Source organism: Taurulus bubalis (assembly GCF_910589615.1).
Source record: "Taurulus bubalis genome assembly, chromosome: 1".
Taxonomy (NCBI): Eukaryota; Metazoa; Chordata; class Actinopteri; order Perciformes; family Cottidae; genus Taurulus; species Taurulus bubalis.
Genome location: NC_136589.1, coordinates 7,474,391 through 7,487,674, shown reverse-complemented (window position 1 = coordinate 7,487,674; position 13,284 = coordinate 7,474,391). Strand labels below are relative to the sequence as shown.

Below are 13,284 nucleotides of genomic sequence, written 5' to 3'. Positions count from 1 at the left end.
TCGAGTTCTGCATAATGACATGTCACGTTAATACGTAATCAATTCTGTTGACTCGTCTGTACCTTTCCAGGGCGGAAGAACACTCTGGTCAGTCCAAACTTGAAGTCATTATCGTTTAGTCCCAGAGCTTTGAACAAAGCCTACAGAGGAACCAAATTCACATTCAGTGAATACTGCAGGAGGAATGCAGCGCACTAAACTGCTTGTTTGTTAATCATTTTCCAAATGGGTCAGTGTGGCTATAGGCTCTTTTTATACACAACTAATTAGGCATCATTTTAAAGAAAGAATAGGTATATAATAAGTATCTTAAACCAACAGGACACTTTGTCTTTCTCCAGTGAAGGAGAAAACTATTCAGTTTATGTAAACCCACCTTGCAGAAGAGTCGTGGATTCAGACGTGTGAGCTTGTCAGGCATGTATTGTTTATACATGTTGTAGAGCTCATGGAAGGGGGCTCTGGAGGGGAACCCACCCTGCATCAGGTCCAACACCGACACCATTCCTAATCATGGAAAACACACAACCAAAGAAAACAAAAGAAGACAATATATCAGAGGAACATTATGAGCATGTACGCAGGCTGAAATATGTTAGTTTAGAGCAAACACTCTCCAGGTTACATCCCTCACAAGTATCGTATCAACGTCTAATGAGTATGTTTGTGAGAATAGTTCCATATCGACAGCAGAGGGACACTGCATGAAATAACTATGTTAACTTAATGTAATCACACTCTCAAAGGATGTAAAGGATGATATTACCTTCTGCATCAATTATAAATTGGTAACATACTGCTATTTGCACTGTTTTATGTTGGAAAACTATCCACTTCCACTTTCATTGTAGTTCAGGAATCAAGTGCAGGTGCATTTACAAAAAACGGTCCAAAATGTTTGTATTCCAAACAAAGACAGACTGCACAGAAAAATATACGTCTCACATGGCTTTTCTAGTCACTTCAGTTCGACATAATTCATCCTTTGTGGAAAGCAGTGGGAAGAAATATAAATGTAGCCTATATACCCTGCATTCTTTGAAAACATACCTTTTTGAAGAAAGGTCCAATATTTAGTTAACATCTGAGATTCTTGGGTAGGTCTTATCGTTATTTTAGAAATGTAAAATAAGATGTTTCAGTATTGTTGTCCTTCTCCTGAAATCAATGAATACACTGCAAGTGGGCTCAACCGCCTTAAATTGCTCCACTAACAATAAAGCTATATTGTGTGAAGATATCCTTTGTTTGTTTACTCATCCTAAAAAATATAAATTGTGAATATAACAACTTTCTACAGAACATGTTGAACATTGTTTTTGGTCCCACCTGAGCACTGCAACTGTGAGAGAATCAGAGCGCCTTCAAACTTGTGGCTGACCATCTTCAGATTGGGTTTTACACAGCGGATGAAACTTGAGCCCTAAGCACACAAAGATGAATAAGTGCTTATTGATTCTGAGCAGGAAGGAAAAAAAGGATTTCTTGAAAATATACAATGGACCACCTGACATATAACTGACATATTACTCACAGTACTGCGGAGCTTTTCCAGCAGCAGGTTCAGCTGGGTCTGTGTGTGCAAGCAGAAGAAAGGAAATATTTAGATTTGAATATGTTTCATGAAGGTAGCAGCCCAGACAGACATTTCAAATGATGTCACATTTTGACAGAAGACATTGATCTGAATATGTTTACAACTGTCAAAAAAGGGGACAACCAGTCCTACATTTCCTCTGAATGCAACACATTAGAGGCCTTTTGAAACACACACGTCATCTTTGTGGGGAAATTAAGTGAATTTCCAATAGAAGATTTACATAATTGCATCCACATCATTTTGCAAAAGGATTTCATCCTGGATGTTTCATCTTTAAAATGAACTATTAATAACACAGTTTGGAAAAAATGTGTTCAAAGCTATTTGAAAAAATATTTTTTTAATTTAAAGAAGTTAGAATCCACATATAAATAAATTAAGAGGATTTAATCATTAGTATGAAAATAAATATTACATTTGAATATCAAAGTATTGAATGAGCCTGTTTTATTCCATCATATGAATGCTCAGGGACAATAACTCTGACCTTGAACTTGTTGCCAACGCTGATGAAGCCGAGTTTGCCCGCTTTCTGCTTGGACTCCTTGTTGGTGATCGAGTTCTCAAACAGCTCCCGAACAAATCTGTCTTTGGATTCAGACACTAAGCTCTCCAGGGACATGTGCAGGGCATCATTGTTCTTCTCCACAAACCGAGTCTGTGGACAAACACGCAAATGCATACCATATTGTGCAGCTGTGGCAGACTTTTATACAAAATGCAAAACTTTGTATAACTGGAACTGTGACGTGTGTTCGTACCATGGCAGCAAATGTGTTACGGCTGGAAAGATTAGTCAAGTTTTGAGGGGAGTTTTATTTAACTTTAACTGGTAATTACTCCACTGTCATTACATAAGACTGCATTATAATTAGAGGTGTTTGGTGAAAAATATTCCAATACTGGGTTTTATGAATACGAGCGAGTTCCAACATCCCTAGATAATATGATCTGTGTTAAGAATTACCGTTTCATAGCAGACTGCTCCAGCAAAGTGCCTGATGATAAAGCCTTCATCATCCCGGAGATTCCTGTGAATGGTCAACTTCGACTTCCTGGGTACCTAAGTGGGAGAGGGAAACAAATCATATTTCGTGAGCAAAAACTCATATAAATTGATTTCTGTCTAATCTCATCCATCACCACCTCGACAGCATAATCTTGTTCAACAACCCCAGCACTGCATGAGGTGGGCTGGTTTGGAGAATGAAACATGTGGATCCATAAAGTGCAGTGAATTCCAGCAAAACAAGCCAGAAATGAAGTAACAGGGTAATTTATAGTATCTATCACAAGATATTGATCACAATGACAAAACCAGTGTGCAGTTACACCACTTCTTGGTCTCAAAAAAAGTATTTGTGCAAGAATAATAGCAGAACATTGGAGAAAAAGATGGTGGAGGACGAGAGAGGGAGGGGGAGCACAGCTGATAGGTCTGACCGTCAGTCTGAAGTGGTCTTTATGCTTGCTGTGAACAGCTAAAGCAAAGTGTTGGTCGCTGGGCTGAGGGAGACGGTTCTCTTCATCCAAAATGTCCAGGACTCCCACCAGCTTTGCTTCCACTAGGTCTGGAAACAACAAGTATATGTGTATCAGCTACATTATTATTATTAGTATGATTCATGATCATTCAAGTCCAGCTCTACAATGTACAGGGAAGCGCCAGTATAAGTAATATCCTAATGCCGAAGATGTTATTGCTAAAAATACTTCATGTTCATTTACAAAATGGCAATAGACGTTTTGAGAGACAACATTAGCCATTTTTATACAAAATTTAGAAAAGCAATCAACATTTAGTTTGTGAAAATTACATTTATTGGAAATTTCCACTGTTTACAGTTTCTGAATGTGAATATTCAAGGCACAAAGCATTTTCATCAGGATGCTCATTTTGCCATATATTTGAATTATTCATGTAGCATGCTGTTTGGAATATAATCCAACAGCCAAGGACCAACATTTGCATGAACAAGCACCTGTGCATAAATCCTGAAGATTGATGAGTGAATTAATGGCAAACCCAAACGGTCATTTGCAAGTCATAAATGTTATCCACGGCTGTCAGTTAACCTCGCACCTGAATAATCACAGCCTTTGAAAGACAAATCAAACGGCTTCACCTTGATACACTGACTACGTCGTGCCATTAATTCGAGGATTCACTCGTGGACAGACACAACAAAAACAAGGGGGTGTTATTTCGCCGGCTTCCCGTTGCACAAAAGAGACCATAAAACCCGCAAATGCTCATCACGCTGGCTCCTTCCAGACACAGGGATATGCCGTCACCATGGATAATGAGAAGTTGGTATTTCTGTCCCCCTGGCAGGTGTATTTTCGCTGCTCTGACGTGTAGCCCAGAGCAAAAGCCACGGCCCAAATGAATGCCATGTGGGTGAGGTGATGCTACATTAGAACCAAGCTCAGTAAACATGTGGTGTGTGGGCTGAACAGACAGCCGAGAGACACATTTTTGCTTTTGCAGCACAAGCCCTCAAAGGTCAAACTTCACCTTAATGATGTCCCTGAGTGTCCCTCGGTGTTTCTGTTTCTATTTCGGAAGATCACCCAAGGTACAGATATCAATACGCATACTCCTATACACCTTCAATTTTGGCCATTCGAAACCCGCTTAGGTCAACATCAGCTTATAAGTCCTGCATTATGGTTTTTACTTTTATTTTGTGGTATGCAAGGCTGAGATATCTTTATCTTCAACAGTGACATTTTTCAGAAGAATAGTACACTTTTTAAGGAGTGCCTGTGCAGTGTGGTGGGGAAATGTTAAAGCTGCAGATTTTGAGGATCAACATGGTGCTACCGTAGGAGGGAAGTTGGCACAGTGGTTACCTATGCAGTCCTGGTTGTCGACATAATGCACCTCATTCACTCCCAGGCCTTCCCTCTGATACAGCTCTTGTTCCTGCAGACAGAGCCAAGCGTCAAACATTTGAAATCTGACTCTGAAAATGTCCTGATTTAAAATGAGTAACTTCAGAACATCATCCACCTCAAAAAGCAAACAAAAAACATCAAAAATAAAATACACAATTCAGATAATGAAAAACAGGCCTTGACCAGAATTGTGGCGCATTAATTGGAGACCTTGGAAAAGAATAACGTTAAGAGATCCCAGGAGAGAAACACGCCTCATCATGTCCCTCGAGAAATTAGCATTCTAATGAGAGAGCGCAGGAGAGACAGTGAGAAAATAGAAGTCACAAAACCGAGATGAGAAAGACAGAGAAGCTTTGTGCGCCAACCACTTCCTCCTTTTAGCAAGTTTGGCTTGTGAGTCACATGACATGGCAGGCTTCCCTGGATAAAGACGTTAAACACACCAAATCACGTTCATCCACACGCTGCTCACCCACCTCTTTCAGAATACGCTCGTTGAAGAACTGCTGAAGTTTCTCGTTGCAGTAATTGATACAGAACTGCTCAAAGCTGTTGTGTTCGAAATACTCTAAGAGGAGAGAAAGTAAAAAAAACAGAGGAAGCAAAAAATAAATCACATTTCAATACATTTGAACACAACGCCTGTGTTAATTATGCAGTCTGGGGAAATTAATTCTCAAGCCAGATGCCTGGTAATGAAGCGTGTGTATGCATTAGGTTGCTAATATTAAGAAACATGATGCACAGACAAGTGTCTCTTTAATGGACTGAATTCTAAACAAACCATGATGTGCCGAATGCGGCCACTCTTTTAAATTGCAGAAACCCATATTTTCAGGATGTTATCAGTTATGTTGAGGGTAAATCTACACATTGTATTGGGTTTAATTTAAACTTTCACATCTCATTGAATATTAAGTGCATTCTATTACCAAACCCGGCGATGTCCAACACTCCGATGAAGTTGGAGGAAGTCTCGAAGGGAAAACATTGGTTGACTCGTTTGACCACATGATCAAAGAGGCGGCTGTACACCGCCTTGGCCAGGGCATCGCGGGCATTGTTGGCCTGTTCCACTTTTAGCGGCACCCTGGATGGATACACAGAGTGGACAGTGAGAGACAGCCCGAAACTGGGAAATGATATTTTGAAACCTATATCTTGTGTTTATTCCCGATCAACCCATTTTTTTGTGTGGCAGCAATATTTCAGCCGTGTTGATGTGACACTTTTATGCCGCGTAGTTCCCCTTTTGATCTTGAAGTCGAGCAAAGCGATCGTTTTAAAATGAGGGTTTTCTGAGCCAAAGATGAGTTATTAAAAATAAAACATGAACTTTGAACTCTGCTACACTCTAATGGTGCTTTGAAACATTTTTCTTTTTTTAATATTTAGAGGGGTGGAGTGTGTGGTCAAAGTGCAGTTCCACAGTGACCCAGAGTTCAACTCACATGTCCCAGCTGAGAGGAAGGTGAATTCTAAATGAGAAGGTCTGGCTTTTGTTATTTTTTCTTTTGATATTCCACCCGACCAATCCTCAAAAGAAAAAAAAAACTCTCATCCATTACAAACAGGAATAGTCCACCTATGCTAAGGCTAAGGTAGCCTATTCAGCCAGAGAATAGGTCATCTAATCTCCATTTCACTATGACATTATGCAGTAAATATAAAAAGCACTCAGTGACAGGCATTTTTATAAATTGCAATGTTTCATTTGCACACTAGTTAGAGACTCAACTCATCCCTGATACCATCACATCCACCAACCCTTCTTGTAACCCTCAACCTCCCAGGGGGGTAGGGTGGATCTGTCTGGGGATTAATGACAAAGCCATGCCCCCTTCTCCGCACCTGCTCCCCAAACACCGGCCCTTTACTGTACTGCAGCCATGCTCGCCTGCCTCCTCAGATACAGGCTGAATTATTTATGTGGAGAAAACACTTTCAGGCCAGGCCAGCATCTGGCCCTCTTAAAATATTAATCCATCGAACCTGGCGCCATCACTCAAACACCACATTATCACCAAAGTACACAGGAGCAGTGCCGGTAATACTGCACCACATTCTCCAATTAACCTGCAAGAAATCCCCAGACGGTCATATAGTGCAGTTTACTTAAGCAAAAATACCTCGACATTGGTTTTGGCTTATTTTCCCACGAGAGTTTGCTGTGAGCGATTAAGACGGAGACACAGAAGACTTACCTGCAAGGAATAATAAGACCTTTCATATACTCCAGAAACAACTACCTCGCCACTATTCATGTCATTTAAATTCCAGTTGGTTAATCTGTCTAGGATTATTAGCTATTTTCAGAGCTATAACAGAGAGAGTTCACCTGTCATTAACTATGACTGTGACTTCTGAAGGTACTAAGAGAATCACTTATTTTTCTCAACAAAAACAAAAGAATGTGCAAAGAATCACAGGTCTTTGCAGCTCTTTGAAGAGCACTGCTGTTCTTACTTGATAACTGTTCCTTTGGCGCCCCCTGCTGTTGTGAGCATGATCCTGGTCGTGAGGCTGACACGCAAATCATCCTGGTCCAGACCCAGCAAATCGGCACAGTACCCCAGAGTCTGGCCTGACTGATTCTTCAAGATACAACCCCCTGAAACACACAGTAAGACACACACACCTTCACAAAAAAATCCTACTCCAGTGTGTGATTCTGAAAATGTGCAAGATTATTTACTTCCCTTTGTACCAGCCATAACGTGTAAATCCCCTCTCTAACCTGAGGAGCTCCCTGTTTCTTCAAAATCAATGTTGCCCAGATGCAGAACGCCGGCAACCACCCTGAACAGGTCCAGCTTCTCAGTGTCGTCCAGACCGATCTTCTTCATGGCCACGCACATCCTGTTGAAGTCGCCCACGTCGTCGAGAAGAGGGTCCTTCAGAGCGCCGGCCTTTAGATGCTACAAAACACATGAGGGAGTCAGAAACAGTAGAGACCAGAAGAGAAACAGACAATATGTGAGAATTCAATTCAAATCATGATTTACTCAAACAAGAAGTGATTCACGTCTTCAATCTATGTTCTATATTTTAGCAATTTAAATCATTTGTCCACAGTAAAAATGTTATTTGGGTGACCCAACAACCAAAACTAACAAAGAGACATGTTCACATAAACTTTTAGCAAATCGAAATATTTGACATTAATGTGTTGAAAGAGCCTCCACCAGCAGCACACAGCAAACACTATGAACTAAGGCGAAGACCAAGTGTATTTAAACAGTTAAAGAAAAAAGCCAATGCAATAACAAGCAACATCTCAGGGATGAAGAAGGCAGAAAAACATACATGTCACTGTCACAATTCAGGATTAATTGGCAGTAAAGTTAACAAGATAATAAACAACGGCTGCACAGTTATTACTAAATGGATACTACTGATGATAAGATAAGAGACCATTCAGTTTTTGTATTGAGCGGAACAAACTTTTCATGTTTCATTTATGTGTTGACGCTTTAAAAATGTAAATCGGTGAACTATGAAAAATATACAATAATTGTGCAGCCCTGTATAGTATGACTGAAAGCTGAGTAAGCAAACATCCTTTGTATTGTTTCTAAGCCCCATCCAGCTCTAACCTGACAGACACATGCAGACAATGAGGAAGCATGCACCCTCATTTCCTGTTTGCACTACAGACAGCAGCATGTAAAAGAGAGTCTCAGTGTTTACTTAATGCAAATACAGGATAAAGAACAGGGAGCACAACGCCCTGATAAGAAAGGAAACATCACCTTATTGTCCTAAATAACAGACACGTGGAAGGATAGACACATGAATAATGACTTGATTAGAAACATATTAATAATTACAACCACATAGCTTACAGTGCCTCAAACATTAAGTTATTAGTCACTGTTATTGCTATTTTTTGTAAGCACATATTAAGCATGTTAAATAAAAACCCTTACACGTTTAATACATAGCTATAACTTACAATATAGCTATAACTATAATATCTCTAATAAAAGCACATTATTTTATTGCAAAAATAATACCTCTTACAAATCTAAAAAGTGTATATCGAACATGAGAAGACATTTTAATCATGACATATTTCATAATAATAATTGTTTAATGTTTTCAGAGGTGAATAAGGCTGGTAAACATCTGGTAGGGTGACAATGAGACCAAAAGCACAACCGATCTAACATCTAAAAGAAATCAGTGTGATTAAAATATTTCACTGCAAAAGCAAGAATAGAGGTTATGATTAGTCTCTAAGGTAAAAAAAAAAAAAAACATGAATCATTTCTTAACGTACTAGGTTAAGCAAACCCATGAGTAAATTCATTGAGGAATTCCTTTGTTAAACACTATCTGACCTAATTTTCGCCCAAAAAAACATTGATTGGCATTACAGAAGATATTATTCTATCCTAGAAAACAAGAAGTGAAATGAACATGTATAATTAGTCCCTGAGAGAGCAACATGTCACAGATATTCTTTCTAATTCTTTCATCATATTAATTACACAACTTGCAGGCACTGGTTCTTTTCCGTGTCATACATAATTTATCAAATACACAGACCTGAACTAATTTCTTGGCATGAAATCGTCTTATTGACCAGTTTCTGCATTATGATCTGACGTTCGCAGCAGATTTCCTCAAATATTTGTCTGGGGTTTGCTTTGAGTCTGTGCTTACGCATCACTATTGGGAGTATAATAATGCACATGTCTCTAAATGATTAATTGCACAGGAGAGAAGCAACAAGTGTTGCATTACATTACATTATTTGCCTTTGGTCCTTGACATAAAGGCAAATGTAACACGAGTGGCCGAAATAATCTTGTGTTGGGTTTGAGGGATATTAGACATTACCTCAGGACTCTTGCGGTTCTGCATGATTTGTTTGTCAGAGTCCTTACTGGCAAAGTATCTGGTGCATCCTCGGTTCAGGTACTGCAACGGAGAAAGAAATCAGCTTAATAACGTTCAGACATATTCAGTATTTTGCTCAACTAAATCCAGACACAGTATAAAATGCATTTCACTTGTGGCGGTAAATCTATGGGGATATTTGTATTGATTTTCATCATCTGAAAGATTTACTTTGTCGTCTTCCGATATTGCTCCACAGCTGACTAGTAGCGAACAGCGTGAAGTAATTGCCTCTGTTGATGTGGGTGTCACCTTGGGGACCTGATATAATGACACCACGATAAACGTCTAAGGGAAGAGCTTCAGCTGCTTGTTGTTCCGTTAACATTTGTTTTGTCGAGCATGTAGAAGAAAACACATTCTAATAAACACCTTTCTGCTCTCTGACTTTCCTCCTGCTGAGTTGATTATTGCATTCAAAAGGGAGAGAATTCAACTGAGTATTTGGTCACTGAGGGGATATAGATTTCACTAAAAAATAAGCTTCTGTGCCATCTAGTGGACTTCCACAGAACTGCCAACCAATTTTAGCCAACTTTTTGCCAATCATAGTATTATTTTTTTAAAGATTTTCAAATTACATACAAAGACAGCTTTGCAAATGATCTCTTATGTCTCTCTCAAAACATCCTCACTTCACCTTTGAATGGCATAAGTGTATAATATGCCGATGCAGGCTACACTGCAGACCCGGTGTCTGTCTCAGCCCACTCACCCTGAAGCTGTCCGGAGAGTCCAGGTGCAACTTCTTCTTGATGTCTTCGGAGGCCCCGGCACACAGCCTGTAGAAGATGTGGTAGTTCCTCTCGTCGTTACTTTGCATGCAGATCCTTGACTTCTCCAGCAGGTAGTGGGAGACAAATCCACCCACGACTGCATTCTGGTAACACACAAGAATAATCGGTCTTCAAACCTGATTTTAAAATTCATGGTGCACACGCAGCAATCAGTGATAATCTATTACCTTCTCATTGAAGTGGATTTCCACAAACTTCCCAAAGCGACTGCTGTTATTGTTCCGGACTGTCTTTGCATTTCCAAAGGCCTCAAGCAGGGGATTTGCTGAGATTTAAAATGGAATGATACATAATCAGGACCCACCCACACATGATATATACAGTTTTGATAGTTACTAATGGTTGATGGCTTTTGTTTTTTTTATTGTATTACCTTCGACAATTCTCTCATCAATATCTTGACCACTTCCATATGTTGTGGTGAGATACCTAAAGGGTAGTAACAAAATCAGGATGACATCAACAATGATGATTATGTATAGCAAACAGTTAAAATGACAAAAAGACGCTCACACTAATCCACTAATCACAGCCAACATGGTAAAGATTACTGCAATAGCTTCCCCTTGCAGAGAAGCTACATTTCTGCTAGTTTGATTGCCGTTGCATTCCTTTTATTGAGGCTTCACCGCCTCAACTGTTCATCTTAGGTGGGATATTTGCAAGCTAATTAACTGTAACTCTCAATGCAGTACACCACTGTATGTCCAGTGTTGGGGTAGTTACTCAGAAAAAGTAACTAGTTACAAGTTACTATTTACTTCTGAAAAATGTAACTAGATTACTTTACTAGTTACTGCATTTGAAAAGTAACTTCACTACTAGTTACTTTACTTTCCTTTTTTTGTCCAAATTAACCGCAAAGATACATGGACAAACATCATGGCCCTTTCATCACTTTATTTTCAATAAAGGGCATCTCTTAGCCTGTCCACATAGTGTATTGTAAACATGTAAAACAAAATGGCATATAAAACTCAGCCATTAACTTGAACGAACATTAACCCTGTTCACACTGTCTGACCAAAGAAATATGCCTCACTTTAAAATCCACAAACAACAGGATACAAGAGGCTGTGTATGGTGGGGACATTCAGGTCAAACAGCATAACACATTGAAAACAGGCTTTTGGAAACATGAGACCCCACTAAACCAAATGGGGGCCGACTCCTAAGAACAAAACCAGCTTGTTATAGGAATCATTGTAGTGGTTTAAGAAAAATAGAAAAATTAATGGCACTTTTTCCCATAAAATAGAAACAGAAATGCACTTAACCCAAAAAATAGAAACTGAAAATGCAATTAAATAAACAGAAAATCCACTTCATCATTGCCTAAATAAACAGAAAGTGCACTATATCCTAGGAAGTTTATCATTTTTCTCTATTCTTCAAAATAGCGATTGTATCGCATGAGTAAAAGTCTCTGCAATCTTTTATCCGACAGCCTGTTCCTCCTTGGGGTCAGAACAATACTGCCCAGGCTGAAAAGCCTTTCCACAGTGTTGTAACTTGTTTTATTACATGATTTACTCTTATTGTGAAGAGCATGTAAACAGGAAGTGCTTTTACTTTGATGGCATAAAGTACAGTGATGTCTTGTCCTCATTAGAAGCTCCACTTCATTACAGACAGGTGCACTTGATGGTATTGGAGTGTTGTATTGCTTTGCAATATCCTTAATCCTAGGGAACTTGGAGAGAACCTCCCAGTTGGATCCGGGCACTCCGTCTCCGTCTCCGTCTCATCCATTCCCCGCTTCCCTCCTCCTACGCACCAGCAGCTACGTCACTCAAATCACTCAGATGGAGTTCTGTGATAGGTTGTTCATGCAGGAAGTGTCGTGTGACTCGCGCGCCACTAAAAGAGAACTTTTCGGACTGGTAAAAATGTCTTGAGTAACGTAGGACCGCACGTTACTGAGGTCTAGTAAAATAGTGTAGTTACCAATATTTTGAGTGTAATGCGTTACTTTACTTCGTTACCTATAAAAGTCATTACGTTACTGTAATCCGTTACTTTGTAACTCGTTACCCCCAACACTGTGTATATCCAGTGAACACACAACCAGAAGGGAGAGGACCAAAGGTGGGTGCGAAGGGAAGATGAAGATGGGATGAAGGATGAATCATGTCGACTTGTACCTGAGAACAAACTTGGTGTTTTCAGTCTTTCCAGCACCAGATTCACCGGAAACTATGATGGACTGGCTCATCTTGAGAACTTTCATGTCCCTGTAGGCTTTGTCGGCTAAAACAAATGAGACAAATAGGAATAAAAAACTAATATGGTTCAATTACAACTCTGCATCTCTTATGTTATATCACTTCAGCTTGTTACCCCGTTACTTAACAGAGATTAGAAGCTGTGAGCTCTCACCTATAGCATAGACGTGAGGTGGCAGAGTTCCCAGTGACTTGCCCTTGTACGACTTGATGGTGTCAGGGCCATACAGTTTGAGGATGTCATAGTAAGGATTCACAGCTATCAAGATATTGGCCACATAAGTCTGAAAGATATATAAATACAGAGTGTCTGGAGTTAGAGAAAGTTAATCAATAGAAAAAATACATATGAATTATTGAATAATGAGACGACAGAGGTGAAAACGAGCCCAGCGACGGCTGCTAACTTGTTGCCCTGTCTTGCTTTCCCCATCTACCAGCTGTCCCTCATAGCCTAAGTAAGGTCTCGGATCTGAATTGGGTTTTCTGGTCTGACTTTGTGACCCTTCCCTCTTTACCACCTGGCACTTTCCCCCATGGGACCCAAGGGCAGGGATCCTCTCTCCTGCTGTCCTCACTGCTGTATGATGCAACTGCTTGTAGTGACTTTAAGCCCTTTCAAAAGCACATGCACAAAGGATTTAAACGTGTGTTCATTGCAGACTAGTGTAGAATAAGTAGAAGTAGAAGAAAACATACATAGATGTGGTCTTTATTGTACCGCAATCTGACGTTGTTGAGGAGAGTGGCTTCATTCAAGTACATAAGGGAACCTGAAAACAGAGGAAACAGGATGGATACAATGTTTTTTTTCTTGAAAATATATATACAAATGTACTGGGTGTTGACTTAC

At 39.7% G+C, this 13,284-nt stretch overlaps 1 protein-coding gene across 4 annotated transcripts in view; it reads right to left on the bottom strand.

Moving 5' to 3' along the window:
- The window catches only part of myo6b (myosin VIb), a gene marked incomplete at both ends in the record, with an annotated part of 30,523 nt that overhangs the window by 14,950 nt on the left and 2,289 nt on the right, over positions 1-13,284 (bottom strand). For 2 of the 4 annotated variants that reach the window (XM_079229463.1, XM_079229465.1), the window contains 20 exons: positions 63-140; positions 377-507; positions 1,330-1,423; positions 1,535-1,573; positions 2,088-2,258; positions 2,568-2,663; positions 3,044-3,171; positions 4,457-4,529; positions 4,981-5,072; positions 5,437-5,594; positions 6,971-7,115; positions 7,242-7,422; positions 8,257-8,265; positions 9,350-9,430; positions 10,125-10,289; positions 10,374-10,471; positions 10,580-10,635; positions 12,351-12,456; positions 12,586-12,715; positions 13,131-13,204. In XM_079229463.1, the coding sequence (XP_079085589.1) occupies positions 63-140; positions 377-507; positions 1,330-1,423; positions 1,535-1,573; positions 2,088-2,258; positions 2,568-2,663; positions 3,044-3,171; positions 4,457-4,529; positions 4,981-5,072; positions 5,437-5,594; positions 6,971-7,115; positions 7,242-7,422; positions 8,257-8,265; positions 9,350-9,430; positions 10,125-10,289; positions 10,374-10,471; positions 10,580-10,635; positions 12,351-12,456; positions 12,586-12,715; positions 13,131-13,204 (2,105 nt within the window). The remainder of the gene's footprint in view (positions 1-62; positions 141-376; positions 508-1,329; positions 1,424-1,534; positions 1,574-2,087; positions 2,259-2,567; positions 2,664-3,043; positions 3,172-4,456; positions 4,530-4,980; positions 5,073-5,436; positions 5,595-6,970; positions 7,116-7,241; positions 7,423-8,256; positions 8,266-9,349; positions 9,431-10,124; positions 10,290-10,373; positions 10,472-10,579; positions 10,636-12,350; positions 12,457-12,585; positions 12,716-13,130; positions 13,205-13,284) is intronic. The other 2 variants (XM_079229462.1, XM_079229464.1) reach the window with 1 other exon arrangement.